Source organism: Gordionus sp. m RMFG-2023, chromosome 1 (genome assembly GCF_954871325.1).
Source record: "Gordionus sp. m RMFG-2023 chromosome 1, tfGorSpeb1-WG-v2, whole genome shotgun sequence".
Lineage (NCBI taxonomy): Eukaryota > Metazoa > Nematomorpha > Gordioida > Chordodea > Parachordodidae > Gordionus > Gordionus sp. m RMFG-2023.
The window spans coordinates 65,333,190-65,354,564 of NC_088775.1; the positions used below are offsets into that span (position 1 = coordinate 65,333,190).

Consider the following 21,375-nt stretch of genomic DNA (forward strand, 5'->3'; position numbering starts at 1 on the left):
ATGGTTGGGGCACTTTTGTTTAAACCGTAATAAATTCAATTATATTAGACTAAACTGAATAAATAAAACATGTTCTGAATCCTAGAGGTACAAGCTATTTGAAATAGTTATTATGTATTTTATAAACACTATACCTTTTTCAGAGTTGTTAAAGGATCGACGATCATGGATTCAATCCTAATTTTGGCAATTTATCCGGATTTATGATTTTCTCTTAAATTGAGGATCATGGTCGATATCATTTTGTTAAATATTCGATCCTTCGATCATAAAAATTTATTTTTTTACTTAAAAAGTATCTAAACCAAATAAAAATTTTTAAATCTATCATCATATTTATACATCCTCCGCCATATTTTATCTCATAAATTTTTTCAGGACAATAGTTACTTGATTTACCTACAAGTTTTATTTATTCAATTAATAATAAAATATATTATTTTTAGGCCTTTACTAATGTCTATTATAGATCTAGAAAAAGACACATACAGTAATTGAAGTGACAGGCATAAGTGTGAATACCTTTTACCTTTTTCTCAGCTCCATATAATGTTAATTAACATTTCTTAAAATATATTTCCTTCACTGTGTGAGGACAGTAGCATATTTACAGCAATAATTCACCTAAAATTTAAGTTTAATTGACCTATCACAAAATCTGTTGGTAAAAAAAGAAGGTTAATTACCCATTTGGAAAACCTGCAGGATAACCACATGCAGATAATTATTCAAATGATTATATAAATAAAACTGCTACTTTGTATAGATCCTTTTAAAAAGATCAATTAACAAGCCTGTCCGAATCTGAGACCCAACCATGCCATACTCTTATATGGAGACACCTATATGTGATAGTTGCCCCACACATAAAATAGAGGTCTAAATTTAAATCTAAAATTAATTTTTTTTTTTGATATAGCATTTAATTTATTGGTAATATCATATTATGCACTAATTAAGTAAATTAAATTGCATTTGGAGTTTTTAAGAAATTTAAATTAAAATAATTAAAAAAAAAATAAATATTTTAGATTGAAATATATTAAATATTCATTGAAAATTATTTGCATTTGTTTTAATCAAAATAAAAAAAAATAATATGCAATAATTAATAAATATCATTCAGAATCATATTAATTTATGTTTTGTGATTCTGAAAAATTGTCTGATTAAAAAAAGGACTTAAACTTTTTTAAAATTTATTTATATTCTATAACGTTATTTATAAATCAAAACATTAAAGTTTGTAATTTTTTGTTAATATGCCAAAACCATTTTACTCAATAAAAATTAAAATACTATATATTTAGAAATCTTTTTTAGTCAATTATGTATGACATAATTATCTATATTAGACTTAAATTTCCAGTTTAATAAATTAATAGCTCAAATTATATTTGGAGTGGACTAACGTTTCCCTGTGCTCAACGCGCCCTGGTTTCCCCTACTGATACTGACACATTTTTTTGTATTAAATATTATAATATTGTATTTTTATTGTAGTTGGTTGGTATTATCAATCTATTTGTCGCTTCTTGTTATGGGATGTGTTATAATTGATTACAGTTTTTTTTATTTAACATTTTGAGTATTTTATATTGGAATGTTATTCTAATTTTTTATCATGGGGTACAAAATTCTCTGATTGAAGCAATAGCTTTTAAAGTTACTCCCTCAAAATTCAATGAAGACATTGCTTCAGACCCCCCCCCCTGGATGAAGGGCCACTGAATTAATTCACGAGCATGCTAAGCTTTTATGTCTTGCTTTTTTAGATAGATTTAATCCTTTAAGCCTATTTGCGCAGATGTAGCCGAAATCACTAAAATTTTAGTTGCCTTTACTAGTCTTACAGCTATTTAATAATTTGCAAGTTAATATTAAACGTTACATAATTTTCTAATATTTATAAAACTCATTATAACCCTAATCTATGGATTATTTTTTTTAAGCATAGGTAAAGTTTAGGATAGCTGTAAGGCTAGAAAAAGCAACTAAAATTTTGCTAATGGAAATTTTAATGTCTGCTAAAACGTAACCTAAGCAATGATTCATTGTTCTTTAGCACATTACAAAATAACCTACTGAAAGTGACCATTTAATACTCTTTATTTTTCGACCATATTTACACCTTAAAAATTATTTTGCTTTTTTTAAATAGTCACATGATTAGTAATCAGGCATTGCTAGCTGCTATGCTACTATTTAAAATCGATAAGGTGCAACATTTTATTAGAAATGAACAATTATTTAACATATGATAATTTTAAATTTCTTCAACTTTCATTAATTCAAAAAAAGAATCGCTATCGGAAATGAGAGATGTCGCATTTATTTCCGATGATGCCATTACAGATTTTCCAGTTAGATATTCAGTCGAAGTAAATCTAGAATTATAAATCTATCTATATATCTTACCTTTTTTAAAATCATGATTAGTTTTCCTTTTAATTATACATGTTACAATCAAATCATGTAGTTAATTATTTCGTGCATTGACTGAATAAAGGACAATATTACCTAAATTTTTCAAGAAAATTACGCGAATTGGCTGTTTTTAGAAAAAAATCTCAATAAATAATTAATATTTCATTTTATTTTTTCCCCCATTTTCTTCCCCTTCTTATTCATATTGCCTTTCTCACCAATACATAGTTTATGTATCCATTATTGGTAGCAAGTGTAATGGAATTGAATTTTTAGAAACTCCTTTTCCACATGTACCACAATGCCAGGTGTCCTATTCCTCCATCTATAAAGTGTTCTCACCAATCATCACTTTTTTCTTTTCTGTATTCATTTTTAAGCCCTTTGCATCCATAAATATCTTCCATTCAATAATTTTATCCTTCCGTTCATTTTCGAGTTTGTTATCAATTAGTGATCTGCATTTGGCCTAATTTTTTTAAGTCTGGCCCGATCCTGTACTCATTTATTTTTTATTTATCCCAAACCTCTACCAGACCTGAAAATAAAATTTATTTGTTCTCTCGGCACGGCCCAAATTTATTTAATTATAGGAATTAATTTTTTTTTTCATTATAGTTTTACATTTTTACATTGAATATAATCGAGTTTTTGATCATTCTACAAACAAATAAAAAATATTAGTGCCTTGTTTCGCTCCAAAATTTAAAAATTTATAAATTTTTAAAAATAATTAGGCCCAACCCAGCCCAAACCGATTTTTTTAAAAATCAACCTAAAGCTTGTTCAGGTCAGATCTACTTTTGCATATCTCTACCATCAACCAGAGACCTGCTCCGGGCCGATAAACCGGGTATAGGCCTAAATTAGTATTGTTAAATTTCTCGATTTTAGCCGATTTTTAAAAGCGGCTAACTCAATATTTTATCTAAAAAAACATTATGTAAGCATTAAGATTTTACTCGTAGATGGCACAAAGGTTTGGAAATCGATGACGAAATCTTTAGGTTTAGGTCAGTACTATTTTGGCGTAAATATTGAGTTAATCGACTAAAATCGAGCTGTTCAATTGAGCCTACATTTTTTATTTAAATTTAGCTTATTTAAAACAGTTGCTAATAGTGCTATTTTAATTTCAGTATTGTAAACAAAATGATTAACTAAATACACTTACATATTGTTTATTTTCATTAAATATAATAAATTGTTTTGGATATTTGTTTGGGCCGGGTTTGAAATAATTTTTGAAGCTTATTATGTCATCAACATAAAATAGCTCTTATGAATGTCATTTACGCATCTTTCTAGCCACCACGGCCATTACTAGGAAAAATATCGGGTTCATCCTACCTTAAGCCTTAACATGGTGGGCTAATTGAGGTTTAGAAAGTTTCTCTTAGTTTGGGTTTAGAATATGATCACCATCTCTACGGAATTTAAAAGCCTCCTAAAGGGGTTAAAGTCTAGAAAGGCATCTGATTGTAAAAAACCCCTTCCACAATGATTAATTATTAAAACCAAATAATTTATTACCTTAAAAATTCAAATGATTTCTTACAAAAGATAGCTTATCGGGTAAAACTAGTTTCTTTTATATAATTATATTAAACTGTTTAGTATATATTTTTTTAACAATTATTCTTCTGGTTTCTTTGATTAAATTATATTATGCTTAGGATATTTAGCTATAAAATAATAAAATGAGTTTCAACTTATGCTAGCGTCTTCTGACTTCTGATGTACCCCACTTTTTTGCTGCTATAAAAATTATTTAAACATGAAAAAATCTAAAAGTATCAATTTTTTTTATCATAGACTAAATAGAGGAATTAACCGACTCTCCTTTGAGATACTAGTCGATTTTTTTGCCAACTTAAATTTTATAGACATTTTTACAAATTACTTTTGATGTACCTCGGTCCTCTGTATAATTTTTTTACAAAAAAAGGTGAGTTATATGGAAATTTATTGTGAAAGAGCGAGAGATTTATTGAATCCTAAAAATGGAAATTTGAGGGTAAGAGAACATCCAATTTTAGGACCATATGTTGAAGATTTATCCAAACTCATAGTGACTTCTTATCAAGATATAATGGATTTGATGGATGAAGGCAATAAAGCTAGGTTTTTCTTTCGCCTTTAATATATATAAATATTTTTTTAAAGGAAGGAAGGGAAGGGGAAGGGGAAGGGGAAGGGGAAGGGGAAGGGGAAGGGGAAGGGGAAGGGGAAGAAAATAAAAGGGAAGAGAGGGGAAAGGAAAGGGTAAAGAGAAGGGGAATGGAAAATAGAGAGGCAAGTGGGGAGGGAAATAATAAATCAATATTAAACTTAAGAATAAACAAAGGGGATAGAAAAGAAGAGACAAAAAAATATTAAAATTAAAATGTAGTTATACATTAAATTATTAAGAACTGTGGCAGCCACGAATATGAACGAAACGAGTTCTAGGTCGCATGCAGTGTTCACCATCATTTTCACGCAAAGGAAGTTTGACCAAATGACTAAACTTTTTGCTGAAAAAGTTTAATAATTTTTATTATCAAGAACAGATAATTAAAAAAAGTAAAAGACAAGGAAGAAATTAACCCCATAAATTTTTTTTTTATATATCGTAATTTTTTAGGTAAGCAAAATAAGCTTAGTGGATTTGGCTGGGAGTGAAAGAGCAGATTCCACTGGGGCAAAAGGAACTCGTTTAAAGGAAGGAGCTAATATTAACAAGTCACTCACAACGCTGGGCAAAGTTATTTCAGCCCTGGCTGAAATTGTAAATATTACTACTTTAATATGTTTATATTTTATTTTAATTTCAAATAATATGAATGTGATTATTAGAATGAATGATATATTCGTTTCAACAAACTTTTAAGAATACAGTTAGTTTATTTTACATTATAAATATAATGTCTATATATGTTAGCGGCAATGTGTTTTTCCCTGCAATTTGTTATTTTTTAACTTTAAGTCGTTTTTTGAGCGCGTTCTTTTTAGATTTAAAAAACTGATTTTACCGGAAATGAATTCCAGCATACCCATCTTATGAATTATAGATAATTTTACCGTTAAATTTTGAGTATGTTAGCGACAATGTGTTTTTTCTGGCATTATTCTTTCAACTTTAAATCATTTTTTTAGCACGTTTTTTTAAATTTAAAAATCTGATTTTACCAGAAATGTATTCCATCACTTTTGAAATACCTACCCTATAAATTTCAGATAATTTTGTCGTGAACATTTGAATTTAATATAATTTATATTAGTTTATCTATAGAGTTTTCATATAAATTATAAATGACACAAAAGAACAGTAAAAGTATCTACAATTCATAAGATATGGCTAATGCTAGAATACATTTCTGGTGAAATAAAATTTTTAAATTAAAAAAAACGCGCTAAAAAATGATTTAAAGTTGAAAAATAACATAATGCTGGAAGAGACACATTGTCGCTAACATATATATACTTAATAAATATGCGCCAATTGTTTCATTCTGTCACACTTGAGTAATAAATTGTATTAAGACAACCAAATATAATTTTTATTGAATGTACCTTATAAAAAATTTCGAATTTTTATGTCACTACCTTTTTTTCTACCGTTCTAAAATTATGTTCACTATTTAAAACTAATTTTTTTTAAAAAAATAAGATCAGATAAAATTTAGTTTCAATAGATTCATAATTGTAAAATTTTTGGAATAATAAAAAATATATTTTATAGTCCACAAATCCGAAAAAGAGGAAAAGAGCCGATTTCATTCCTTACAGGGACTCAGTTCTGACTTGGCTTTTGAGAGAAAATTTGGGGGGAAATTCGAAGACCGCCATGATAGCGGCTATAAGCCCAGCCGACATTAATTTCGAAGAAACGCTTAGTACTTTGAGGTAAATATTTTTTTGATCTTTATTTATTATTTGTATTACATTTTCATTACATAAATTGTAAAACAATAATTAATTTTTGGGGGTTTTTTGAATTAGGTTAAATTAAGGATAACACGATGTCATCATTAAAATGCATTTGGAAGTGGAGCTGACTGAATAAATATTGTTTCATTTTAACCGGGTCACAAAATAGAATGGTTTGGGAATGCAACTTAATGAAAATGAAAAAAATTGATTATTCTGGAACTTTATCAAAACACTTCCGAAACTTTCCCAAAAATAAATATAAAATTTCATATTAATTTAAAATATTTATAATAGCTCAATTTAATACTCACCTTATTTAAAATTGAAATAAAATTGGAAATTTTTCCACTAAAACTGGAACAAAACAGATTTTTTGACTAATCGCAATGGAACAGGAAAATCGATAATATGAAAATTAATATAAATTACCATTAGTTCAAAAATTAAATACAAAATTTTCTTAAATTTGCATAGTTTTAGTTGTTGTTTCTAAAAGATCTAACATATTGAACTCTGTCATAATGTATGGCCGGTATTAATTGTACAAAGGTAAAAATGAATGCTATATATTTGGTAAAATAAGGTATGCGGACAGGGCTAAACAGATCATGTGCAAGGCCATTGTCAATGAAGATCCAAATGCTAAACTAATTAGGGAACTGAAGGAGGAAGTTCAAAGGTTGAAGGAATTACTGAAATCGGAAGGAATCGATATAGATACGAATAATAACATCATTTTAAGTTTTTATATTGATACCTATAGCCTTTTGGTGATTTAAAGAAGAGTTAGCCAATGAGAAAGATTGTGAGATTTTTAATTGTCTTTTAAGTCTTTGCAGATTTTTAAGAAAAATCAATTAAAAGAGAGGAATAAAAGATAGACGTTAAAAAATATTTGTTAAAACATCTTTATTATTTATCTTTTTACAATGATAGCTGTGCTCCTCTTAACTACAATTTCTTGATATAACTATTTCTTTAATGGCAATTTAATTTTAAAAAAAATTTAAAGTTTCATATCTTTATTTTATAATATTCAAATATCAAATTCAAACATTTTTAACTGGGGAAGCCCCGGTACTTAATAACTTTTATAAACACCCTTTTACCTTATTTTGTATTTATAGAAAACAATGAAAGTTTTGAAACTTTCAATAATACGAATGATCCAGAAAATAGCCAATTCAAAGATATGAACATGAGCCGAAGAAACAGTTGCGTGTCTGTTAAAGGGGAATACGCGGTGGAAAGAATCAAAATATCCGAAAAATTAATCGCCGAACTCAACGAAAGCTGGGAAGTAAAATTACGCAGGACTGAAGCTATTAGAATTGAACGGTTATTTGGAATTTTTGACATGCGAAATTTTTTTATGAATGTTATACCAAATCAATCTTATCAAATTTTATGACTTATATTATTAAACAGTACTGGTCTGCTACTTGCTTGGGTAAATCTTACTATTCCACCCTGCCACTCTAATTTTTTTAAATATGATTTATCATATGTGCGAAAAATTAAAGGAAGAATTTTTGAAATTTCGCTAATCCCAAATATTATAATTTTTCACACTTAAAATAGTTTTGAAAATTAATATTTTGATATAATAAATTAAAATTTTATTCCATATTTTAAAACTCTTCAAAAAAATATCTAATTTTGGACACATTATAGAATAAAATAATATATAAACATCAAAAATTAAACATCATATTATAAATCAATTGGAATCTTGAAACTAATCTTAAATTATCATATTAAGATTATTTTGGTTAAAATATGACTACTTACAAAATTTTGCTAGCAAAGATTGGTAAAAAAGAATATAAAACATGAAAAAAAAATTTTTGGATATATTTTTTTTAATTGTTGAATTATTTTATTGGATAAAATATTAAAAAATTATATTCTAATTTGACCGCTCTACAAATAATAATTTTTTTAGCGCCTTTTGGCAAATGCTCTTAAAACTATGAGAAGTATGAGAAAAGAACTTAGCTGTATCAAGCTAAAAAAAATTTAAATATCTTGATTGCTAAATAGTGCGTTCGATAAGAAAAAATTATGTAATATAACCAGTTGCATTATATACTCATTTTGTTTTTTAATAGAGAAAATTTAAGATTTTCTTTTAAAAAGCCATAGCTATTAATCGTCTTTATTATGCTTATAATATTAAGTGAGGGCGTTTTGGCCGAAATGGGAATAGCTGTTATCGAATCCTCGGGTAACACTGTGGGTATTTACTCTCCCAAAAGGACACCACATTTGGTCAACTTAAATGAAGACCCCATGATGTCCGAATGTCTTATTTATTACTTGAAAGATGGGTTAACAAGGTTATTATAATTTCATATCACATATTTAAGCCTTATTAATAAATTTTAACTATTTACATATCTGCATTTTTTTTTATTTTAGAGAAGGGATATATTAAAAATTACCATTAACCATTATTTTACTTTTTAAAACGATTATAAACTTTTAAATTTAAAATTTAAATTTGTTATGATAATATAGCCCTTTTATAATAAATAACTGTTTTTAAGTAAACCAACTCTCAGTATTCACCTATGTTAGAAACCTGTTTTCCTGACCCGACCTAACTCAAAAATTTTTAGAAAGAAATTCTGAATTCGACCCGAAATCAGATAAATTTATTTATTATTCAATGTCGTTTTGAAAGGGAAATTTATCATATGTCTATGGTGAATTCCATGACAAATCACAAAAAAAAACACTATTTTCAACTTGACCCTCTCAGTGTTTTCAAATTTTTACTAGTGTTTATATATTATAACTAAAAAGAAAAAAAATTAGCCCCCACGAAATAGCGGCTGAGATATGGAGCTCTAAATGATAAATGGGGCAAGATTATAAATAAAAAATATTAAATTGAAAAAAAATTTATTTAATTTCTCATTATTTTTGATCTACTTGAAAAAATGTTGTAAGTTATATATAATATTTTTTATTTCATTTTTGACGTTTAACCAATTGAGCAATTTTTTTCTCCTAGATATGTTTCATTAAATATTCGATTGTTCAATCGGAACATTTACTATCAAAAACAAGAAAATATATAAATAGTTCAAAAAATAACATTTGTTAATTTTACTAGTAACGTGCTTGAATATGTTGCAAAAAAATCATATAATCAATTTTACAAAAATATTTTTTTTACTAATAAATTAAAGAATTTTTTATAGGTTTTAGTTGCGATAGTAAAAGAATAGAGCTTATATCAAGAGGTGCAATTTCGTTTTTTAGTTTTTTTTATAAAATATCAAAATAAAAACTCTATTTTTTGTCTGCTTTTAAAATTCATTATTTTTGTTATAATCTCCCAGCTCTACAAAGGCATCTTTGATTGAAAGTAACCTAAACCTAGTATGATATTATTAACAAACCGATTTCTTAAAATCTGTTTATAATATTAATATAGATGTGGGACACCCGATACCGATCCGGCTAACGATATGCAATTGAGTGGGAGGTATATCAAATCTAGGCATTGCGATTTTCAGAATTCTAACGGTAAATTCCGTCCATTACATCCATTTTTTTCCTACATTATATTGTATAAAATCTTATGTTTCAATAACACTACACTTCCATAACATATGCAATTATTCTATAATCAATTATTTCTCATTTTTATTTCATTTGGCACTATACTTTGGAAAATTTTCACTCAATTCTATTTAATACACATCAGAGATTTGCATGCCTTAAAGTCCGACCCGCGAGTCGGGCTATTGTGCAAAATATTTTTGGTCTAGAATTACCAGCATATTTTTTTGAACCTTGAATAATTTAAAGTGATAATATTTCCACTTTACGGGAAGGACTAAAAAAAATCGTACTGACCAGGCAATCTTTGTAAAATAGTTTTCGGCCAGGTCGGACTAAACAAAAATATGTATGAACGGTTCGGGCTCCGAAGATCTCTAGTACACCTACACCTCTTTTTTTTATAGTTTATCTTGCATATCAAAATAAGGTTGATAGTTTATTTATATATTTTAGCAGGGTAACTTATTTATTATTGAATGATATTATATAACCCTCAACTTTAACAAAAACTACCATAATTTATCTTTATATCAAATTAAAGAAAAAACAACCTCCAAAATAAAAATTAACACAATTTTTTTTTGCAAATTTAAAAAATAACAAAAAATAATACAAATTTTGAAAAAATATATGAGAGCTGCACAAGATATCAATTTTTTTACTCATCCCAAACCAACCCGTATAATAAATACATTTTCCCAACCCGACCCAACCTGAATAATTGTTAAAAAACAAATTCCCAAACCGAGCATATTTAAACCGATTATAAAATCTAAAAATAATTCGCTCTAAAATATATTTATTTATTTTTCAGTATGTTATAGGAAATAATTTAAATTTGAACGAAATTTTAAAATAATGTATAGTCAAACCATGATTTATTTGTATCATATAAAATTTAAAATTGTTCAAACCTGACTATCTAGAAAAAAAAATTCCTGACACATCCCATCCCAAAAATAAAAAAATAACCACCCTTTCCCGACCTAACCCACTGAACGGGTCTGAATTGGGTTTCAGATGATGGTTAGTTTTTGCAGCCTCACTGACTCTAGCTTATGTTGTTTGCCCCATTTTTATGGTTTTTGATAAATATTTTATTAACCACTTTCTTTTAAAATTATTAATTTCCTGTCAAATGTTCATATTTTAGTTTGGCACTTTTCAGCTCCTTTTTTTATCATATACTTTCACTTATTTTTTTTTCTATTCTTACTACCTATTTTTATTGAATTTTATTTTTAAAATCAAATGGAAATTTAGATATTATTAGCTTGATTCCCTACCCAGGAGCTAGATGCTACGTGAACGGGAAATTAATATCAAATACAATCATTCTAAACACCGGATCTAGGGTCATATTAGGCAAATATCACGTTTTCAGATTCAACCATCCTGGACAGCGTAAAAAATTATATTTAAAAAATTATTAATATTATTATTAAAATAGTTAATTTTTTATGGTTAAAATATGATTCAGCATAAATTATGTATCATAATCTATTTTGAGTTTGGTATGGTACAGCCCGCTTATAATCTGTCAAGAGATCTTAAAATTTATAAAGAGGGATGTTTTAAAATAAGAAAGATGGTAAACTTAATGACATATAATACTTAGCTAGTGGCACAATTCATTCATTAAAATGCATATTGAAGCGTCGTTGAATACAAATCAGTTAGTGACAGTCTATCGCTTCTCATATAATTTATTATACAGTCGATTTTTTTTAAATGGGAATGTTATAAGGTGGGTTAAATAGTTTTTAAATATAGTCTTGTTAAACGGCTCGATTTAAGCCGTTTTTTAAAAACGACTAACTAAATATTTTATCCAGAAAAATGTTATTCAAGTCTGAAAATTTTGCTAATAGATGACACAAAGGTTAGGACATCTATTTACCAAATCTCGAGGCTAAGGCAATATTTTTCTGGCTAAAATATTGAGTTAGCCGTTTTTAAAAATCGGCTCACATTTAACAACACTAGTTAAATAATTAATAATAATATAAATTATAGCTAGAGAACCTAGGCACGAATCTTGTACCGAGGATGAAAATGAAGAAATTAAGGATGACGTTTTGATAAATGCCGCCGATTCAAGTAAAATTATAATTCGATATATATTTAAAATAATAAATATAACAATTTTTAATTCAAAGTTGAGATCAATCAATTAGGAGTATAATCTTATAATCCTCCCCTCCCCCTTCTAATGTTTTAGTAATTATTCTAAAATAATTCTTTTACTTAGGGGACAAGGGCTAGTCGGTTCAATTTTTGTCAAAATCATCATAGCTACGAATATAATGATTGTAAAAGATCTTGCAAAATACCAATTGGGAATAGTGCCAGTCATTTTATATGTTTCATAATGTCTTAAAAAAAAATTTCTCCGACAAGCCACGATTCAACTAATCCCAATGGTGATAATATTACTAATGTGATCTTTTACGTTGTGCCGTATTACACAGAAATAATATAACTCTATACAGAAATAATATATAACTCCGAACTTTATTATTAAAATAATATCAATGAAAAATTACAACGCAATATCAAATTCAAAATTTACAATTTTATAAAACCATAAAAAAAAGAATCAATTAAATTACAATTTCGCTTCCCTTTTATAGGGAAGTGGATAATAATTTAAAAAAATAATTAAAAATTAACAATCTAAGAATCTAAGAAAGCACCTACTCATGCTGCAAATTTAAACTATAAGATAAAAATACACTTTTACAAATTAATAATTATGGCATCATAATTATAATTAAAAATTTATACAAAAAATTACTATAAAATTTTAAAATACCATAATTTAACCAAAAATAATTTTACAAAATTATAAAATAAATTAACTAAAAATCATCATGACTTAACTAAAAACAAACTTTTACAAATCTAAAAATATAATTCAATATTCTTATTCAATTACGACATGTTCTTATTAACATATATTTAAGCCTTACATATCAATCTGAAACATTCCTAATTAGAGTTTTTACTTTCATATATTGTCCATTTTGTCACGTTTAAATTTATAATTTTTTAATACTAACTAAAAATGTAGAGTGTAAATATTGTAATTTTCACGTCAACATGTTATAACAAATAAAAATTGCTAAATAATATAAATTATTTTCTTCCACAAATATGGATATCATAGAATTCTATTTTAGAACAAAATTTTAATTTACTGGTTTTCCCATTCAAAAAAGGAAAAGTCCCAATCAAAAAAGTAAAAGTTTCAATCATAAAAGGAAAAGGTCCGATCAAAAAAGGAAAAAGGTCAATCATAAAAGAAAAGGTTCAATCATAAAAGGAAAAGGCCCAAACAAAAAAGGAAAAGTGTCAATCAAAAAAGGAAAATTAACAAAAAGAAAGGAAAAAGTCTGATCAAAATGTCAAACAAAAAAGGAAAAAGTTCAATCAAAAAGGAAAAGTGTCAAACAAAAAGGGAAAAGTGTCAATCGAAGAAGGAAAATGCCCAAAAAAAAGGAAAACTGTCAATCAAAAAAGAAAAATTCCCATTCTAAAAAGGATAATCGTAATTTTTTAATTTTTTTAAAAAATATTATAAATTTTTCAATTTTTCTTAAATTTTTTTATATTTTTTTCATTCCTTCTTATTTTATTTCCATGCGAATTCTTTACAGTAATTTTCTTAAGTATCTTTTCTCAATTTATTTTTAACTTTTTACTATTTTCTTTACTTTATTTTTCTTACTATGTCTTCCCTCAATTTATTTTTTCATTTTGATAAATTTTTTGTATTTTTAAATATAATTTATAAATTTTGGTCCATTTTTTTAACAATTCTTTACGTTTTTATTTCATCATACATACAATATTCCTTTTATGATTTTTTCATTGTAGTCTTTTACTTACATTTCTAACCTTTTCAATCTCTTTAAGTCATTTTTAATCTTTATTTTTTAAGCTTTTCTCAATTTTTTTTCTTCTCATTTTTGATAATTTTAAAAATAAGAATTTAAAAATGATTATATTTTATTAATTTACATATCGTTTGGTATTACAGTTTAAATTTATTTAATTTTAAAAAGGTACATTATAACCAAACAATTAATTTAATTAAGCAATTGCAATTAAATACAATAATCAATCTTAAATTTAAATTTCTAGTCAAATGATGATTATCTCTGAAACTCCTTGTCCAACAGGGAGAAAGAAATTGCAAGCTTGTCCAATGAGATCGAGTCTCCGCCATCAAGCAGTAACAGCTTTAATGGAGTTAGAACGATAATTAATGTTATTACTGAAATATCACAATGGCTTCAAAGAAATATTTTCTCAGAAACAAGAAAATTATTGTATTCATTACTTATTCCAAATTTTTTTTCTCATTAGAATGTATTATTTAATTATACAACTATTTTATGTAATACTTTTCAAAAACATGACATTGACTTGATTAAGAAGATGAAAATAGCGGAGAGCATTTTATTAAAACTCAAGGAAATTAGAGCTAATGTTGATGAAGAATTTCATATTTTATATGTTATTGTTGAGTCAAAAGCAGTGCTATACGTGTTTAATATTTGCCCCTCTCCACTTTCAGCAAGCAAGCTCATCGTCAAAACATTAATATAGGATAGTAGAAGAGTATTATAAAACAAATTTCCTCTCTCTTAGATACATTTATAACCCAAATAAATGAATGGTTTTTAATTCATCACCCAGCACTTAAAAATCCGCAGATATTACTTCCACAAAAGCCTTTCCAACCTTTTCAGATGGTGATAGAAAAAAATAATATTTTTTAGATTTTTATCATGAAGATGTTAAAATATCTTATGATGCCTTATTAGCTGAATAACTATGATTAAAAGACTATGATTGATACAGTCCCAAAAAATGCTATGGATGCTTTGCATTATTTCAAACACATTTTAGATTATATTCCCAATGTATTAAAATAGTTATATATATATTAGCAACTCTTCTCATTAGTAAACTAAAGAGAAAACATTCTCTTTTTAAAGAAAAATAACAAAGCCCTGCAGATGTACCATTTGTAGGGCACGGCCCAAATTTTTTTAAAAAATTTTTTCGGCCCGAGTTTTTTTGAAAAGAATTTTCAGGCTCAGCCCGGCTTTTTTGAAAATAAAATTTCCAGGCCCGGCCTGAATTTTTTTAAAATAAATAATATTTATTTTTGATTTTTATAGCTAATAATGGGATTTATTTGGTTTTAAAATATACAGCTCGACTCGGATATTTTTTTTAAAAAATTTTTCAAGCCCAGCCCGGGTGTTTTTTTAAAAAAAAAATTGGGCCTGGCCCGGGTATGTTTAAAAAAAATTAAAATATGGTCCAGCTGGGGAACCGAGCCTGCAAGTCTTTGAAAAACATACCTATGAAATACAACTTCTGAAAGTAGATTGAATGATTTGGATCTTTTGAATATTCATAGGCATTTAACGCTAAGCAAGGATAGATAATTGAAAAATTAGCTCAAAACATACAAAATACAATTATTCCTAAGAGACTTTTTGTGTATTAATTTATATTTCCAACATTTAAATTTTTTATACTTCATATATTTTAAAGGCTCAAAAAATTCAAATTTCAATTTTGGGTCATTATAGTGATTCATATCGTGGTTATATTCACTTTATATTTTATAATTCACATTTATTTTATAGTTTTTCAATGCCGGTTTATATATATAATTTTTCTGTAATTCACATTAATTTAAAATTGTGTATTAGAAAATTTATTAGTCCTATAATAAATTTATGCTTAGTATTTTTAATTAACAATAATATTTCTTAAAAAATTTTATTATCCTTCCCCCCTTCCCCTCAGACCAAATTCCTGCGTACGCGCCTGAAGAAATCGCTAAAAGTTAGAAATAAAATAAGAAGCAAAAATAAATAAAAATTTAAAAAATTAAGATTTTCCTTTTTTGAATGGGAATTTTTCTTTCCTTTTGAGAATTTTCCTTTTTCGATTGACACTTTTCCTTTTTTGATCGGACCTTTTCCTTTTATGATTGAAACTTTTCCTTTTTTGTTTAGGATTTTTCTTTTTTGAATGGGAAACCCTGTATAATCGTTATTGGTTTTAAAATAAAATCCGCTAAACCGACAAGCCCTTTGCGCCGATTAGCCCTGGTCTCCCCTAATTTTCATCAGAAAAATGTATATTTTTTTAAGAAAAAATAGCCCAGATTATTTTAATTCTCAACTTTTCACACAATTTGTGATTAACATTTCGTTATAAGAGTATGCTGGAACCCTGAAATGACAGATTCATACCTTGCAAAATTGGAGGTGTAGTAGAGCCTAATTTTTAAAATGGTTGGACTCAGATTTGATCAAATTTTTTGTTTATTAAACCTTTAATTTCAAATTTTTAAATGAGCAGTCTTCATCATTTTATGTTAGTGTATTATAATTTTATTGTCTCACTTCAATCAATATCTATTTTCAATATATGAACAAATAGTGATTAAATAAAGAATAATCAAGGACTTTATTTAAATTAAACAGACTTTTCCCCCAAATAAATGTTTTTTGGAAGAGGACCTAAATGAGGTCGGAGGCAAAGCTTTAGTGGCTATATATGAATTGTATTCATTATACGGATAATAAAAAAAAAATTATATTTCACTTAAAAAATTTATCCTATTAATTTTTTAGTTACCTCTGATGCTCTTGTTTATGTTTTTTTTACTAAAAAATTTTTTAAACTATTTGACCAGAGCCTAAAGACTGGTCTTTCGCTCAATCTGAGTTGCTGGAAAAGCAGGGAATCGATTTAAGGAAGGAGATGGAGAAGAGGGTTCTTGAAATAGAAGAGCAATACAAAAAGCAAAAGGAAAAAATTGACAAAGAATTCGAGTTGGAGAGAAAGGTTTGCCCTTATTTTATTCACATCAATGTATAATAGAGCCCCACATGGATAGATCCGGTCCAATCCGAACATAATGTTGCAAAAAATATTCGGGCCGGACGGAATCGGACTTGTTTTTTTTTAAATAATTGTTTAGTTCCTAAAGCTTTTCCATTTAAAATTTTAAACATTTTTTCGAGTAGTTTCCAAACTTAAGACCTTTCATAATATTTGTAAAGTGAATATTATTTTTAAATTCTTTTTCAGGGCGTTGTCTATCGATTAAAATAATAAAAAAGTGTAATTTTTGTGGAAAAGTATAATATTTTAAAGGATAACTTTTTTTTTAATTTTGGAGGTGATTTTTCATTTTTACATAACCTAACTTCATTAATTAATTAATTAATTTTTTTTGTTAGAAATTATGAATTTAATCATTTCTTAAAATTCACCAAACCTTATTTTATATACTTCAATCCATCAAATTTGAAAAAGTAAAATTATATTCTAATATTTATATAATATTAATAACAAAATAAAAGTATGGAAATTATAGAAAATATAATGATAGGCTATTAATATACTTACTATTATACTTGCATATATCCGAATCTAACCCTCCAGAAATGGAGCTAGGACATCCTTAAAAAATTTTGCGCCAGACTTGGCTGGCAAAACTTTTTGACCTTGTCGGCAGGGGCGGACTGGCCATAAGACCCGGTGGGCATTTTGCCCACGAGGCCGCGAGAAAATGTCGATTTTGAGGCCGATCGGAGGAAAATATAAAAAAAGAGGTCTATTAGAAAAAAAAATAATATTATTATGTCCATAATATTTTCTCTTATCATTTATTTATTTTTAATATCGCATTCCTTGAGAATTATCATGTAATTTACTATATTTGAATGCATAAAATATTAATAACGTCGCTTGACGCTATACATCATTATCACGTGCTTTTCCTTGTTTTTTTTTCGAATGAAGTGAATCGCTTCCTTTTGAGCTTGACTACGAGTAGAGGGTAAATTAAGTTTTAATTAATTTATTATATTATATTTTTATACATTAATTTATTGTAGAAATAATATAGCAAACTTTTGTTATTGTATTGTTCTTAATTCAAGAAAAGAAAAAAACACAGGTATAATAATTTTAATAAATAAATTTTTGATCAATTTGATTTTCTAAAGTTTCTTTTAATATTAATTTATTGTTATTTTATTATATTATTACTAACTAAGCTTAACTCAACGAACACAGATTGTTAAAATCTCACCTAATATTTGGATTGCAACAATTTACTAATCATTTGCAAACAAATCTAATTTAATATTTATATAGCTATTTTTTGAAATGTATGTGTTGTCCTGATTACGTGGGTCTGGTGGTAGATTTTTAATCAATAAGGATTTGTTTTGAATTATTGTGAAAAATCGTGATTTTATTATTGTGAAACAAGGAAAACCTCCCATTCACATCTACCTGAAACAACTACATTATCTGCAACATCTTCTTTTATTATTGCATCAGTTCAATCATTGCCACACCCACCTATAACTATATTGCCAACCATTACAGCAGATAAATCATTCACACACCCTGAAAATACATTAACTACAATTACAGCAATTCCATCTTTATTATCCTCACACTTGTCAGAAGCAACTACATCAATACTGCTTGTAGATATTTCACAAAGTGGATTATCAGAATTGGATATGCATAAACATGAAAATTTTAAGCTGCAATTAACAGCTACTATACCACAAAAACTTGCATTCTTAATGCAACATCCTATACAACCAATAAATAGTAAATATGATAAATTATATTATCGAATGGTAATGAATGAAAAAATACCTAGAAAATGGATATTAATAGAACTAATGTGCAATAAAGCCAAAGCTGTGTACTGCTCAATCTGCCTGGCATTTGCAGTATGTGAAAACACTTTTACAACAGGCTCAACAAATTTTCGTCATATGCATTCAGTAATTAAAATACATGAAACAAAAGTACATATTAGTGCTGTCGAGGCCTACATCAGATCATCAAAAAATAAGTCATTTGATAATTCAATTAGTATTAAAATATTAAATGAAAAAAATCGACAAATTTATAGCAATGTCCACATAATAAAACAAATATTTGAAATAATAAAGTTTTTAGGCAAACAAAACTTACCCTATAGAGGATCAAATGTTACTGAAACACTTAGCCACTTTGTAAATGAAAATTTGAATCATGGGAATTTCCTGGAAATGATTCGTATTATATCAAAAAATGATCAAATATTAAGAGATCATTTAGAGAAGGCTATTTTAAAGAGCAAACGTAGAAAAGAAAAGCTTAAACTCTCTGAAAAATCAAAATCAAAGGGAAGAGGTTCTGTCATAACCTTGTTGTCGATAACAACTGTTAACAAAGTGATAGATGTTGTTCTTGATCAGATCAGGAATTTAATAAAAAAGGAGATTGGTAACAAACGTTTTAGTTTGCAAATGGATAGTACTCAAGACATTAGTGTTTATGATCAAGCAACTATTTGCCTACGATACATATATAATGGCAAAATAACAGAAAGGCTTTTTGCACTTACAAAAGTTACAAACTCTTCTGGAAAAGGATTTTTTGATATCTTGAGTGTGCTTTTTAAAACATGGAATTCAAATGAGAAATATAATTGGAGAATTATTTGATGGTGCGGCAAATATGCGGGGTGAATTAGTTGGGTTGCTAGCTCTTATTAGACAAGAGGCTCCAAGTAGTTTGTATATTTGGTGTTATAGTCACATATTAAATCTATGTATATGTGATTCATGCCATAATGTTGAAGGCAAAAATTTATTTGGATTGTTGAACAGACTAGCAACTTTCTTTGGTTAATCATATAAAAGGATGGATGCTTGGGTGAAACAGAATAACTCATCTGGCCAAAATAAGCTGAGAAGACTTCAAAAAATAGGAGAGAAAAGGTGGTGGCCACATGAAAAATCCCTTAGATGGATATATGGCAAAGAGAGGCTACTTCCAATAACGATAAGTGCCTTACAATTTATAATTGATAATAAATCATTTGAGGCAAAACCCTCACCAGAAGCACAGTCTTTGATTGATAATTTATGTAAATTTAAGACTCTAAGTACTTCTATTATATATTTAGAAATTTTTGAAATAATTAGGCCATTGTCATTATATCTTCAAACTAAGAATTTAGATATTTTATCAGCGTGGAAAATGATAGAAGATGCCAAGTCTTCTGTGCCATCTATAACTATTACTTCAATTGAAAATAAAACAACAAAAATGGCTTCTAATTTAAATGGAACACTTTCATATTTAAAGCTCCCAGAGAGTATCTGGGTACAAACTGCTCTGCCAAAAAATCAAATAGGACGAGTGAAGAGAATATATAGTGATGAAGGCCAAGATGAACGTCCTCAAGAATCGATTGACCTTCATAGGGTCGAAGTATTTCATCCTATAATTGATCAAATTATAAACAGCTTGTCGGAACGGTTTTCTGCGAATAAAGTTATTTTGAATGTGCAATATTTGCATCCAATGCATTTTGAGGGTATAAATAGTAAAGGTATTTCTGAAAAGGCCTTAGAAAAACTGGCACAATTGGCAAATATATCGAGTGTTAAATTACGTAACGAATTGTGTTCATTTGCCAGTGTATTCAAAGATTTAGTGGAAGAATTAAATGAAACGGACAATGATATCGTATGTACAAGTGAGGATTCATATGAAGAAGATGGAATATTACAAAATGATATTAACTCAAAATGTGATAATAGATGTAACAAGTGTTTAATATGTGTGTACGAAATTATTAAAAGATACAATATGCATACAAGTGCTTACACTAATTTATTTTTAGCATATGAATACATTTTAACTTTATCATTTACGCAAGTCAATTGTGAGAGAACATTTAGTAAATTAAAAATTATAAAAAATGGGCTGAGACCAAATATAGGACAAGAAAAATTAGAAGCATTTTTAATGATGTCAGTTGAACGGGAACTTTTAGCGCAGATTGAACTAAAAGATATTCTTGTTTATTTGTGCAAAGGTTCAAAGTTAATGAGAGATTTATTAACTTAAAAATTTATATTAATTCTTTTATTTAAATCTTATTTATATCTATTTACAATATGATCGGCGGTAGCAATTTTATTTTCTGTGCAATATTGTTTAATTGCAATAATTTTTTATGTGAAATTAATTGATTTTATATATTGAGTATTATGTATTATTTTATAATTAACATGTGATGTATGATTTAATTTTATAGTGCATTATTGTTTTATATCTAATATAAAATATATGTGCAATAAATATGATTTTAGATGTGCAATTTTATGAAATAAAATATATATGAGTATCATGTCATTATTCTTCTTTTTTTTAAAAATGTACATCGTTTGTAACTATTTTCAAAAATAAGAAGTTATAAAAATCATATAATTCAGAAGCCATTTAAGGGAACCCGGCCGAAGGCCGGGCAAAACAAAATTAAGGGTATGGGGGCGAAGCCCCCATAAAAATGAGGCCGCTATAAAAAAAATGCCCACGAGGCCGTAGCGT

General features: G+C 27.2%; 1 protein-coding gene across 3 annotated transcripts in view; it reads left to right on the top strand.

Annotated features, from left to right (window-relative positions):
• The window catches only part of LOC135922715 (kinesin-like protein unc-104), a 70,867-nt gene that overhangs the window by 16,619 nt on the left and 32,873 nt on the right, over positions 1–21,375 (top strand). For all 3 annotated transcript variants that reach the window (XM_065457158.1, XM_065457159.1, XM_065457160.1), the window contains exons 5-16: positions 2,302–2,381; positions 4,376–4,551; positions 4,840–4,951; positions 5,054–5,197; positions 6,152–6,315; positions 6,926–7,083; positions 7,470–7,680; positions 8,523–8,681; positions 9,788–9,879; positions 11,182–11,322; positions 11,935–12,018; positions 16,649–16,800. In XM_065457158.1, the coding sequence (XP_065313230.1) occupies positions 2,302–2,381; positions 4,376–4,551; positions 4,840–4,951; positions 5,054–5,197; positions 6,152–6,315; positions 6,926–7,083; positions 7,470–7,680; positions 8,523–8,681; positions 9,788–9,879; positions 11,182–11,322; positions 11,935–12,018; positions 16,649–16,800 (1,673 nt within the window). The remainder of the gene's footprint in view (positions 1–2,301; positions 2,382–4,375; positions 4,552–4,839; positions 4,952–5,053; positions 5,198–6,151; positions 6,316–6,925; positions 7,084–7,469; positions 7,681–8,522; positions 8,682–9,787; positions 9,880–11,181; positions 11,323–11,934; positions 12,019–16,648; positions 16,801–21,375) is intronic.